Raw genomic sequence first — 13469 nt, 5'->3', positions numbered from 1 at the left:
CAAATTTGCTTCATACTACAAGATAACATCAAAATGGAACCATTTTTTTTCCTCAGCAAGATGGTCAGAGAAGTATACTAAGGCTCAGTTTGCGATTGCTGAACTGTGTTGTGCGTGAGCTAGTTAAGTTGATTTTTTTGTAACAATGAAATAAGCAAAAGCTAATTAAGCAAACATGAATACCATATAATTCTAAAGTTCCAAAGGCAGCTTAAAACTAAGAACTTATTGGGCCCAGAAAAACAAAAACCACTCATCCTTGGCAATCGAGCTCTGCTCATCCGACACATACATAGATAAGCCAATGCGGTTGGTGACCGAATGTAACTAAGATGCAAAAACAGATCAAATGTATGATGCAACAAACTTCATGAGCACCATATTTCTAAAAGAGTTTAATGTTAATTTCAGTTATTCGAATGGCCATTCAAAAACACAATATATTTCTATTCCACGGGCTAAACATGTTGAGTTTTCAGCATATGATTTACCTGGAGATGGATCCAAATGGTGGGCAAGGAAGAGAAAACATTATCAGCAGGGGCAAATAATTAAGCACACCAGTCGCTTGTGGACGGCCGAATAATTTGGAGGCTACAAAAGCAGCCTCGCCCTCCAGATCACATCATCACAGACAGCCCAACACGCCAAAAAGAAGAATTGGGCACACATACCACCCCCTAAAAACAAATGCCAGGTACACCTTTTTGTATGCAAACTACTAGAAGACCTGTGTCCACCATAGCGTAGAGAAGCTTCCTTGGACCATCAATGGCAGCTCGGCAACAAAATACCATCTCATCTCACTCACATGCACAGGGATCATGATTGACTTGTACTATGTTATTGCCCACTACGACGCTTAAGCCGCAAGTGATAAGTGCCCCGGAGGGAATTATGTAATTGGGTTTTGCTCGCTTCTCGCTGAAGCCTGCCCAGAATATGAACATGGATACCGCCTTTTTCTTTTCAAACTGACAGGGGTCTGAAAAGCAGATGAAGAGAAAGAGCAGAGTTAGATATATGTCACGACAGAATATACAAGGAAAAGCACAGGAATGCACACAAATTCACGTGACGAGTTCTACAACTTTGGGACACACAGAGAAACATTATCTTTTTGCTTGAACCCACGATCAGTTCACACGTAGTCAGCATAGATGCAGCTTTGTGTGAACTTTGTTAACAATATCACTAACACCACTGTTGTGTTCCCCACATGAACTTTATAGTGGTGCTATCATGACTGCTAGGGCTGGAATTCAAGCCGAGTCGAGCCAGCTCGGCTCGACTCGCTAGAGCTCGTTTCGTTAACGAGCTAGCTCAACTCGACTCATTATTATAGCGAGCTCAAATCCAAGATTGGCTCGACTCGTATAACTCGCGAGCTGGCTCGTTTAGCTTGTTAAGCTCGTTAAAGATATGAACATAACACCCTCATATGTTATAAAATGATTATGTATATATTAAACATATATATCACTAAACAATAGTAATTTCCTTGTAACGCATGAGTCTCCTAGGTGGTTGGGCCTTCAACGACTAGGCCTTGTGTTGTGCGCCTAGGACATAGGGTGCTGACTGGCTGATCTTTTTTTGTATTGGGAGTGGCTGATCTTTTGTACCGAGCCTAATGAGTTACACGAGTACTCGTGAGATTGGCTCGTTTAACTTGGTCTATAAACGATATTTAACTAAAGCTCGGCTCAACTCGTATTCTTCGAGTTCGAGTCGATTCGAGCCGAGTCACGAGCTACTCGTTTAGCTCGCGAGCTTCGAGCTTTTTTTCCAGTCCTAATGACTGCAAAAAAAAAAACCTAGTTGCAATGCATATCAAAGCTCTACTGGATATGTTATTCGATCAGGAACCGGGTCAGCAGGGCTAGGAAGTTCAGACACCAAAATTCAGCAAACTTACGAGCGAAAACGAACTCACGTGAGATGAGGTTCCTACAATTAAACATTAATGGATATAATTGCCATCCATCAGGAGGTTCTCTCTTAAAAGTTTTTTATCTATGTGCAAGAGAAATTACATATGCACAGGCTTACAGTAAACTGCAAAACACCTCTTTGTTACACTAAGAGGACAGACGACGATAAGACAGCAATTATATCTTTCACAAAAGAGAGGTATCATTTAAAGCAGTGTTGTATCACTTGAATGACTAGGATATAAAGAAGCCATCATCTGAAGAAAAAGAAAAGGAACCTTAAAAGTTATATGACACCTTAGCAGTTAGCATATAATATGTCCCAAGCTGAGCGTCACTTGTCAGTTTTCCACAATCTAGCATATACTCCCTCCGTTCCTAAATACTTGTCTTTCTAGGCATTTCAAATGACTATCACATACGGATGTATGTAGACATATTTTAGAGTGTAGATTCACTCATTTTACTTCGTATGTAGTCACTTGTTGAAATGCCTAGAAAGACAAGTATTTAGGAACGGAGGGAGTAGTAACTATGGACTACCATAGAATAAGCACATATTTCACTAACTAAAGATCCACAAACTGCAGGGATGCCAGAGACAGAAGATGATGGTTGAAAACAACCAAGTGCTGCTGCTGCACTGCAAACAAGTCAGAAATTGGGCAATCTTACCCAAAATCACTAAGGAACAGAAGTGATCTCCAAGAATATTTCATCAGCATCCATGTTTTCTTTTTTTCATCTGCGGTACCCTCTTACAAAACGTTTGATGTCTGCAAAGTCTAAAACTGCCTCCACGTCGCAAAAAGATGAGCTCCACTTTGTACTAATGAAGTCGACAAGAAACTCTGACTGCTTGTTGCCATTTGTCTGCCACACAGACACAAAGAGATTTTTGAATCCTTCAGGACTTGCAAAGCAACAAATCCAAAAAAAGCGAAAGCATGATGTGCATCTGAGGGAATACCAATCAAGGCACTGTAGGGTAGTACATATAAAAGCAACACGGCTTGTTTCATGTTATGTGATATATATCAATATGTACGACATACAGACCGAAATGAGTGATCAAACACACTAAAATGCGTCTATATACATCAGAATCAGAAAAGAATTAGAGCATCTTATAGAAATGAATGGAGGGAGTATCTCTTTATGATCTTGTAAGCAAGTGCACAACCAATCACTTACAAAATAATTATCTGAAATCATAAAAACGAAATTGCCCTACAGCTAAACATAAAACATATTGGTAACAATTTAAGCCCATATTGGACTGAATTATTCGTTTGAAGTTATCTAGCAATTTACAGTGCCATGTACAATGGTGATGGTAGTTAACAAAAACATGCAAATCTAAGATACATGACATCTGAAGATGCTTTACCTCAAAAACAAAGAAACCTCCAGGCATCAGTGCCGAAGATAACCCTTCACATAGATGAAGCAAATGATCAAGGCCATCTTTGCCTCCATCAAGTGCCAATTTTGGTTCATGCCAACCAACTTCAGGTTGCAGGCCAGGTAGATCATCAGTTGGTATGTATGGAGGGTTACTAATGACACCCATCAGTTTTCCTTTGACATCTTCTAGAGGTTCGAACCATGAGCCGTGCCTTATCTCAACTTTATCCTATTTTCAGTACACGACATTAACAATAAGAATTCATGTACTTCTGCAAAGCAATACAAATTTAACTGTGCAGAACAATTAAAACCCGGAAGCAGCAGCCAATAATTTTGCTTCTGGGAGTAGCTGCAGTAGCATGTAGCTCTTATAAAAACGTGTAATAGACTGAAAGTAGAGTTACTAATAAAATGTGTTCTAACTCGAATATTTCCCTGAACATAAATCTCGGCTGCAACTTAGGTGGCCATTGTTTGGGCCCCAGCTACTGATTCTCAGATTCTAGGCCTTCCAAAATCAGAATCTCAAACAAACACATCAGATTCTTACCTAGCTTCCTATAATTGATTCTGGAAAATGAACTACCAGGCAAGCCAAGCTGGAAGCAGCGATTTCGGTGATTCTGCACCTTCCCGCAAAAGAAAATGGTTTATTTTCAGTCCTTGCACCTGTTTCCACTCAATATTACAATGAAACTGCCACCGCAGCCCTAAGCTATTCCTCCAGCAGCCGCCACTCTCACCCCGACCCGCCGTCTTTGCTCACCGCGTCCTCCACCCATGACTCCTCTCTCCTCTCATCTCTCCCGTCTGATCCAAGGGCCTCCCATAGGGCCTCGCCAGCCGTCTCCTCCTGTCGCTCGCGGCCGACACCTTGCTGCCCAGCATGCCGAACTCCTTGCCACCGTGATCCGAGACCTCCGTGAGCGGCAGCAGCTTCCCATCCTTATCCCCATCAGCAGCCATGGCCTCGTCGTAGTAATCAAATCGGGACCTGCTGGTGGCGTAGAAGTCCTCGGACTGGCTGGCGCCGTGGATGCTGAACAGCGGCTTGTTGGGCGCGATGCTCCACTCCACCTGCGACTACCCCGTCCTGGGCTGGAAGACAGACGCCGGGATCCTGTCCGGGTTGAAGACCTCGACTGCTGGAGCCATGGCAGCCGGCTTAGCCATTGTTAAGGCCTCCAGCGCCGACGACACCGTGCCTCCGTCAGACGAGAATGCTCCGTCGTCCTCCCACAGGGCCTCCAACCGTCTCCTCCTGCACCGCCCTCGGCGGTGGTCAGCTTCGTCCATGTCACGCCCTTCCATGGTCTAGTCCGGCCTCACCAACCCCACCACCCTGAGATTCCTCCTGCGCCGCCTCCTGCACCAAAATCTCCACTCTCCCCGAGCTGAGTAGTTGCTCAGACCATGTGTATTTTCTGTGTGCGTGTGCGTGTGCGTGTGCGCGCATGTGTGCGTATTGGAAGATTTGTGAATTGTTCAATGAATGTGATTACTTCTGCAAATTTCATGATTGACCAGTGCATTCAGGGGCGTTGCAGACGTTTCAAGCTGATTAGTCAGAAAATCTAAAATCCGGCAGTAGCCAATTTTCTTTTCTAAGCTGATTAGTCAGAAATAAATTTTAGCTGTGCAAACAAATAAAACCTGGTGGTAGTAGCCATTTCTTCAGGGTATAGTTGTGGAACTAACAGGAGCAAGTAAGCAGACTATGAAATACAATTACTACTAAATGGTGTTCCAACTTGAAGCATTTACCAAATGTAAATCTCAATTTTGGTTTAACTCGCTTGCTATCTAAACTAATAAGTCAAAAATAGAACATGAAACAACACCTCCGTTTTTGGCAACAAATCAAAATCCACCCTACGCTGAATTTATTATGCTACGAGCAATTATATTTTATTTTGCCAACAATGAATGCAGGAATTCTTACACCATGTGCTTAACCATATCGATTGCATTTAGTTGTTATATTCTGACATGAATTGGCATCTCCATTGAAACAAATAACCAAATAGAAACTTATCGACATGATCATTTGTGCATACTCAAGTCGGTTACTTACTGACATATCATGACTTCACTTATGGAAGTTGATCAGCGCATTGGTCACCTCCTTGATATCACCATGTCACTCAGCCCTTCATTTGGGCAGTCTGTTGCTTCTGGATTTTAATGTTAATGGGTCAGGCCTTGTCATCAACAAGCTTCAAGAATAGAAGCTTAAACATGCTGCGATGATTTGTGTCAAGTGCCAACACTTCCTGCCCCATGTACCAGTAAGAATCACACTTCTCCTTGAAGTGTTTCTCCAAAATACTCTCAGGCAGACCATGTTTGGCAACCTTAGCCGGTTGTATCCTCTTCAACTGAGGAGACAAGATCTTTTTCCTGGGCTCGGTTGGCTCGATGAGTTCGGCATGCAGCACCTTCATGTTGCGCTAGGGCTTCTTGGCCACATTCTACTTCGAGGGGAGCTGGCTTGGGCTGCACCATGTCAGCCTCAGACTCAATATCATGGGTCTCAATGTCCTCGGAGTCAGACTCAGAGTCTCTCACCTTGGCCTCAGGTACAAGATACTAAGTCTGAGACCTACGAGGTGGAACCCAAACCAGCGCCCTTTCAAAAGAGAAAGTGGCCAAGAAGGCCCAACGCAAGAGGAAGGCACTGCAGGCCAAACTCGCTGAGCCAATCGAGCCCAAGAGGAAGGCCTTCTCATTTCAGCTTGAAGAGGATGTGACCAACTAAGGTTGGCGAGGATGGTTTGTCTAAGAGTAATCTAGAGAAGCTCTGAAAGGAGAATTACAATTCGTGCCGGTGCCTCGGGCAAGAGGTGTGGACACGGGAGGCAAAACATCATGGCATGTTTAAGCTTCCGTTCTTGAAGCTTGTTAATGAAATGCCGAAGCCCTCCACACTAAAATCTAGAAGCAGCCCAAAACGAAGGCGCTGATCCGACACAGTAATATTAAGAAGGGGTTGACAAATACGTTGATCAGCTTGCTTAACTGAAGTCATGAACTCATGATAGGTTGCTAAACTGATCTTTTGTTATGAGCCTCCACTTGGTTAAAATTAAGTAATCTGGTTGATTATATATACAATGGTCATGTAGAATAAGCCTCTGTCTAATTATTTGTTTCAAATTTTGGTTGGTCGCATATCAGTTCATACTTGCTGTATAATAAATAAATGCAATAGATATGCTTAAGCACATGACACAACAATTGCCGCGTCCATTGGTGGCAAAATAGAAATGCTGGTAGCATAATAATAATTATCTGCATTTCACCCTACACCGCCAATTTATGTTAGCAGATATTTTGGTTGGTCATATATCAGATTGTACTTGTCGTATAACAAACAAATGCAATTGATATGGTTAAGTACAAGGCGCTATAATTGTTGCATCCATTGGTGGCAAAATAGAATTGCCAATGCATAATAAATGATTATCCACATTGCACCCTACACTACCAGTTTAACGGCACTGTCTTGGAGGGAGTACACTGTAACACAGATTCAGTTAGCTCACTACACCGATGGATGATAACCAGGAGACATCATGCATTATCTAGCAGGGTATAAGTGGCAGCATTTTAGTTTGATCAGAGTGGCTGTAAAACAGCTTAAATTTCCCAATCCTAGATACAACTGAGATCAACTCACCTGCACCCCGTACCTCTGGACGTTGAGCCGCGCGACCTCAACAGCCACCTCGCTGACGTCGGTGGCGAACACCCTCCCCCGGGGCCCCAGCATCCTGGCCACGGCCACGGCGATGGCGCCGCTCCCGGTCCCGAGGTCCGCCCACCACCCGTCCTGGAACCCCTCGACCGCCGCGACCATGTCCACGACGGCCTCCGTCTCGGGCCGCGGGATGAGCACGCCATCCCGGACGGCGACCACCAGGTCCTTCCAGTGCTCGTTCCCAACCACATACTGGAACGGGCGCCTGTCCCGGACGTGGCGGAGCCACAGGGCCTCGAGCTCATCGAGCGGCGCGCGGAGGAGGTGGGGCGCCGCCGGGTCGGCGCTGGACGGGGCGGGGGCGGAGGCGTCGGCGAGGAGCCAGCGGAGGTGGCGGTGGAGGTGCGGCGCGGATGGCGGGACGAGCGCGGCGGCCCTGCGGCGGAAGGCGGCGAGTGAGGCCTCCGGGACGGGGTGGGTCGGAGGGCGGAGGAAGAGCGGCGTGGGGTCTGCGTCCTCCGGGAGGTCGGGAGTGGTGGTACGCGGGGTGGGCGGCGTCAGCGCGGAGGCGGAGGCGGAGGAGTGGAGGGGTCGGAGGAGGCGGAGGCGGAGGGGTTTGGGCTTGGGGAGGAGGAAGGCGGAGAGGATGGGTCGGGCGGACAGCGAGAGCATGGCTTCGTGAGAGAGAGGGGAAAGGAGGAGAAAAATGGCGGCTGATGGGGTGAAAATGGACAGATTTGACCCTACGAGTTAGGGCATCTACGGGACGGGACCCTCGAATCGGATACTGTATCCGTCCGTGGACCAGTGAGGAATAATTCATGCATAATGATGCGGGAGCCGACCATCCAACTACGCCGGTATACGTTTCAAATAGAATGTCAACAAACCAGACAAGTTTCATCAAACACGACGTAATTCAAAAAAAAAAAGGCATATGTTCAACTAAACCAAGCCCACAACACTTAAAGTAGTAATTTTAGAAAATAGCACAGTTCAACCATGCAGATATCTCTAGCACAACAATAGTTTAAATTCAATGAGATAGCCTGATGTTCAACAAGTTTTCCAAAAACATATGTTCCAAATTCAACAATTCTAGAGTCAGACCCGGCACATGTCGTCCCACACAAATCTGCCCCTTAAGCTTCATCCAATAATGTATGTGCATGAATGGCGTGCCCTCGGTCATGTAGTACACCAGGGAAGCACGTGCAACCTATACATCATGTATATCAACATTGAGCGAATAAATGAATTAACCAACATATAGAATAACAACAAGCAACACTTACGATCTTCATGGTTGACGAGCTCAATGACCAACTTGTCTCCACTTGGTCAATTGCACCACAAAACTTCATGACGAAGATGCATACGCAATACATTAGTGAGTTCACATTACGTGCATGGATGACGTGCATGTTGTAGGGTGTTAAGTTCTTTCGCTCATGAAATGAAGCATGCAAGCTTTGCCAAAAGGTCAAGCTCTTGTCCATGTCTACAAACTCCTTAGAAACGGTCAACAACGCATCGCACAACAACTCATTCTTGATCACTAGCCCCCCCCCCCCCCCCGCCATGGTGCTTCTCACAACAAGAATTCAAAAAAAAAAGTGCAATGAATTTGACCGAACATCTGTCGAGCGCGGTGTCCGTCATGGACGATGTCAGCAAGGGTGCGGAGGTACCTAGCTACAAAGGGATTCCTAGGTGGACAACGACGTAATCCAAGGTGGACAGGCACGTGAGTGGGGTCTGCGGATGGCTGAGGATTCCTAGGCGGCGGTCGGAGAAGTACATCGACAATGCCAGATGATGAGTGTGCATATGAAAGAAAGGGGGAGCAGGGGCGGAGTGGAAAAAAGGGGACCGGGAGGGGGGGGGGTTGGGTGGACCGGGGTGTCGGTGTCCTACGTGGCTGGTGTCCGGACTCCTGCAGCCCCCCCCTCCCCTGAGTTTTCCTCCAGTTTGCGAGAAAACGAACGCCAGTACCAGCCCGCAGACGGATGAGGTACTACGTTGGATGGCAAAATACGTCTAGATAGCTCGGACCGAACGGATGCGAGTGGTTTGAGGGTCAGCATTGGAGATGCCCTTAGTTGTATCTAACGTAATTCGCATTGGTATGTATCTACGTAACATATGCCTTTACATAGTTCTAAACTGGATACTTGAGTCACTCTTGATATTTGTGATTGAGCGGATCCGGGTACAATATACGTTCTACTCTAGGTAGACTTCGTATCACACACGATACTACCGTAGTTTCCATGCTCCAATTCTCAGTACGGTAATTAAGGATTTCCCTGTAAAGGGCTCCCAGTTCTTCCCTATCAATTGTAAATGCGAGGTAGATAAGCTTTTACTGTCACCTCGAATTACCTCAACATCCTAACCTTTACAACAACAGTAATATGCTTCTTGGCCTTCCAGGAGAAATGCTTAGTGGGGCCCTTCATAACATCCACGAATGTTATTAAACCAAACATTCAACAAGGAATTGCATAACTTTATTAACGTCTCAGCTCTTATACATACCAAGGTTCATCCATATCCCTAACAACTGAGGTGGTAAACATCGATGGAACAAATGGGTAATACACGTAGGGATCAATAAAAGGGTCAGTATACAACGAGATGGATGGCGGTGAAGATGATGATGAAGATGATTGATGTCGTTGTCCCATTGCATGAGGTTGTGGTGACAGCGATCTCCTCCATGTCGATCCCCCCTACAGAGGCTAGGATTCTCTGTTCTGGAAGAGTTTCAGAAGTCTTTGGGCATCTGATCCATGATCCGATTGCGCGCAATGGGGGGGGGGTGAAGTAGGTGACCAGGCGGTAGCGACAACACATGGTACGACCAACAGTACGAGCGTGTGCGCTCCTCTTTTTTCATTTTTATCTTAATTTGCTGCGTTGCCTTGGAGCTCGTTTTACGCCCAATTTCAAAATTTGAGCACCACATTCGATTCCACACAATTTTTTTTATTAATTTGTTGTGTTGCCTTGGAGTTTGTTTTATGCCGAATTTCAAAGTTTGAGCACCGCATTCGATTCGACAGGCAGAAAGTAACGTAACACGCCGTCCTTTGCTTCCCCACCCCCTTCTTCTACTATATGTTTTATTATTTCGTGGTGATAATTTATCACATTAAATGACATAATTTCATCATCTTTTTGGGTGTTCTTTCCCTAATTATCCAAACACTTTGGAAAAACAACATCCCAAAGAAAACGGCAAAAAGAAGTGCGGAGACACGATAAAACCCGACAAAGCCTACTATGTAGGCACAAACAAAGGATAAAAAATCACATAGTTTGGACTCATGATCTACTACCCCCGTCCCGATTTATTGGTCCCCTTTGTAATTTGTGCCAATTTTTGACCAAATATTTAACTAACAAAATATTAATGCATGTCAACAAAAAATATATCGTTGGATTCGTATTTGAACATAGTTTCCAATGATATAATTTTTTGTGACATACATGACATTTTATTAGTTAAATTTTATGGTCAAAATTTGACACAAAATACAATGAGGATCAATAAACCAAGACGAATGTAGTAACTCTCAACAGGGAAAAATATCAGGTGATACCAGTCCTTAGATGATACCATGATACCAACTTGCAAAACTCAAATTTAAACATGTCAAAAAATTCTGAAAAAATCATGGATGTTCACAATACATATGTCGACAACCCCTAAAAAATTCAGATCAAAATTCGAAATAGAGAAGGAGAAAGAAAAAAAGACAAATCCATCATGAAAAGTGTCAAAAGAAGACAAAAGTTAGAATGCCACTATTCACATATGAATTTGTCTTTTTTGTTTCTCTTTGTGTATTTCGAATTTTGATCTGAATTTTTTAGGGGTTGTCGACATATGTGTTGTGAACATCTATAATTTTTTTCAGAATTTTTTGACATGTTTAAATTTGAGTTTTGCAAGTTGGTATCATGGTATCATGTAAGCAATGGTATCACCTTTTTTTTTTTCGAGCATCAGCAATGGTATCACCTGATACTTCCCCCTCTCAACAGGCTGACTTGGAATTACAAATTGTGGAAGGGCAGAGAAGCTCAATCGGCCCAAGCCCAACCGAACAGCCCCCAGTTCCAGAGCTCCCCCAATTCCTCTTTGCCGTCCATTTCCGGCCACCGCACTCGAAGTGGCGGAGTGGCGCGATGGAGTTGCCGTCGGGCAACCGCCTCAACCCTCCGTCGTCGTCCGTGTCCAGCCGGCGCCGGCGCCAGCGCTTCCTCTCAGAAGGCGGCAGAGTGGACCGGATCAGCGCTCTCCCCGACGACCTGCTCCTCCAGGTACTCTGCCGTCTCCGCTGCGCTCGCACCGCCGCCCTCACCAGCGCCGTCGCCCGCCCGTGGCGCGGCCTCTGGAGGCACCTTACCGAGCTCTCCTTCCGCGAGATCGCGCCGGACGCCCTCGAAGCCGCCCTCGGCCTGGTCGCCCGCCCCGCCATCTCCCTCCTCGAGATTGACATACCAGAGGAACACAGGGGCGAGATTGACCCTGCCCGCGTCTCGGCGCTGCTCCGCACGGCTGCGCGGCTGGCGCCCACGGCTCTGGTCTTCACTGCCTGCGGGAACTGTTCAGTGGCTCCTATCGAGGTTCCTGTCTTCCACCGAGCCACCTCCATCAAGCTGGAAGTGCACAACCTGTGTCTAACACCGCCGGCCCATGGACTTGAGTTCCCGGTGTTGGAGAGGCTGTCCGTCGGTGGCGGCTACGCCTTCGACACGGATGAGTTTATCCAGCGCTGCCCTCGCCTGCGCGTGCTGGAGGTGGGCAACCGCTGTCGTCTCCACAAGATCAAAGTCCACTCGACGACGATTGAGGAGCTTGTCGTGAGCGACGACTGTTGGGCGAACGGCATCGACATCATGGCGCCTGCGCTTAAGCAGCTGAAGCTATCGATCAGGATGGACTCGCAGTTCAGCGTGTCCTTCTCCGCGCCGATGGTGGAGAATCTCTGGTGGGACTTCTCGTGCCCGTCCCAAAATGTCGGGGACGACGGCTGGCGCATGCTCCACCTGAGCCTATGGAAGAAGGAGAGCGTCAACACCCTACGATTAACCATAGATGCTGGTCCGGTGCGTCATCTGTACTGCTCTATATATTTTCCTCTGCTCCAAATTTGTAGTATATTCATGTTAGAATGTGGTATGTTGCCAAATTGTTGTTCGTGTACTGTGATTTTCCCCCTAATTTTCTTCACTACATGCTTATACATTTGCGGGCTTATGCACCAGATGCAATCGTTGTTCTTATACTATGTTTTTTTTTCTATTTCCTTCAGTCCATGCTTATGGATTTGGAGGATTATGCTGAGGCTTATGCACCATTCGCGGATAGGAACTTCAGTGAAGAGATAGCATCACTTCCCAACTTTTCTGTTCTTCAGCTACATCTGATAAGACGGGGGCATGCTTTTGGGCCAGTGGTGTCGAATCTACTTGGGATATGCACCTTTATACAGAAGCTTAAGGTGGACATAAACGAATTCACGGTAATTCTTCACTTCAGCTGCCTGATATATACATTTATGATGAAATCTGTTTAGCTAAAGTGCTAGATTAATGAGATAACTGTATAAGTTAATTGCATTTGACATTGCATTTTGGTTACAAAGAATCAACAGTACTTCACTTGTATTTCAGTGCACGGGAGTGTGCCCACCAAATTGTCCTTGTGAGCAACCCCAAAATTGGAGAAGTCAAACTATCTCCCTGGCAGCTCTTGAAGAAGTTGAAATAGAAGGTTCAGAAGGAACTGGCGGTGAAATTGCTTTCTTGAAACTTCTGTTCAGATCCGCGCCTCTGATGAAAACAATGACCATGAAATTGCACCCTGAGAATTTACCAACCAGCAGAGGATGCAAGGAAACCTACAAAATTTTGAGGGAAAACCCATCTGTGAAATGCCGTGTTTATTGCAGCGGTGGGGAGGAGGTTCTGTACCCATGATGGTCCAATGCTTCTGTGTGTAATCAGAGATGGTATCTTCAAGCTATGTTGTCGAACTTGATGCCTGGTGTGTGTTACTTAGCCTAGCCTTCATGTTTTGCTGAAGATTTCAGAACAGTTCAATTAACATGTTTACTGTTCTGTCCGCTTGATTGAAATGTGTTGATGTGGATTAACATGATTGGTTTTAAATTTCCCAGACTTTTAGCTCTATGCTGAACCTGCATGTTCCTTTGGTTGAATTGATATCCACACCCCTATTGACTAGTACTCCCTCTGTAGTGTAAAAAATGTCTTACATTTGAGACAGAGGGAGTGGTATAGGTTTTGCATTACATAATAGTAGAGGTGTAGTCTTTTTTCCTGAGGTGCAGAGGTATATTTAGGTGAAGACCAAAGGTGATTTGGCACTGCCCCAGCTGACAGGACTC

The 13469-nt window shown here is 45.7% G+C and overlaps 2 protein-coding genes across 4 annotated transcripts; one reads left to right on the top strand and one right to left on the bottom strand.

The window, feature by feature from the left end:
- Positions 1 to 426: 426 nt before the first annotated feature.
- Positions 427 to 7958, bottom strand: LOC109736382 (uncharacterized). Of its 3 annotated transcripts, XR_012184063.1 has the most exons (4): positions 7024 to 7785; positions 3325 to 3570; positions 2610 to 2807; positions 427 to 985 (listed from the first exon to the last, which is right to left on the bottom strand). XR_012184063.1 is itself a non-coding variant. In XM_073499811.1 (3 exons), exons 1-3 carry the CDS (start codon positions 7714 to 7716, stop codon positions 2676 to 2678), a joined length of 1071 nt encoding a protein of 356 aa, XP_073355912.1. In that variant the 5' UTR covers positions 7717 to 7787; the 3' UTR covers positions 2095 to 2675. The 3 variants fall into 3 exon arrangements, 1 of the variants encoding a protein (XP_073355912.1); XM_073499811.1 differs by lacking the exon at positions 427 to 985 and having other exon boundaries at positions 2095 to 2807; positions 7024 to 7787; XR_012184064.1 differs by lacking the exons at positions 427 to 985; positions 2610 to 2807 and adding an exon at positions 5419 to 5518 and having other exon boundaries at positions 3439 to 3570; positions 7024 to 7958.
- A 3026-nt stretch (positions 7959 to 10984) lies between these two features.
- Positions 10985 to 13230, top strand: LOC109736389 (uncharacterized). The gene is made up of 3 exons (XM_020295610.4): positions 10985 to 12165; positions 12372 to 12581; positions 12733 to 13230. The coding sequence occupies exons 1-3, from the start codon at positions 11014 to 11016 to the stop codon at positions 13036 to 13038; spliced, it is 1668 nt and encodes a 555-aa protein (XP_020151199.3). The 5' UTR covers positions 10985 to 11013; the 3' UTR covers positions 13039 to 13230.
- Positions 13231 to 13469: the final 239 nt, after the last annotated feature.

This window comes from Aegilops tauschii, chromosome 5, assembly GCF_002575655.3.
Source record: "Aegilops tauschii subsp. strangulata cultivar AL8/78 chromosome 5, Aet v6.0, whole genome shotgun sequence".
In the NCBI taxonomy this organism is placed as follows: domain Eukaryota; kingdom Viridiplantae; phylum Streptophyta; class Magnoliopsida; order Poales; family Poaceae; genus Aegilops; species Aegilops tauschii.
This window is presented reverse-complemented; position numbering and strand designations above follow the sequence as displayed.

Bases quoted from the DNA above. Each gene is read 5' to 3' on its own strand.
- LOC109736382 (XM_073499811.1), bottom strand. From the start codon at position 7,716: ATGCTCTCGCTGTCCGCCCGACCCATCCTCTCCGCCTTCCTCCTCCCC. The intron at 3,571-7,023 runs GTGAGTTGATCT...TACTGAAAATAG, and splicing joins TCCAGAGGTACGGGGTGCAG to GATAAAGTTGAGATAAGGCA. The intron at 2,808-3,324 runs GTAAAGCATCTT...TCTGTGTGGCAG, and splicing joins GAGGTTTCTTTGTTTTTGAG to ACAAATGGCAACAAGCAGTC.
- LOC109736389 (XM_020295610.4), top strand. From the start codon at position 11,014: ATGGTATCATGTAAGCAATGGTATCACCTTTTTTTTTTTCGAGCATCA. The intron at 12,166-12,371 runs GTGCGTCATCTG...TATTTCCTTCAG, and splicing joins TAACCATAGATGCTGGTCCG to TCCATGCTTATGGATTTGGA. The intron at 12,582-12,732 runs GTAATTCTTCAC...CTTGTATTTCAG, and splicing joins TGGACATAAACGAATTCACG to TGCACGGGAGTGTGCCCACC.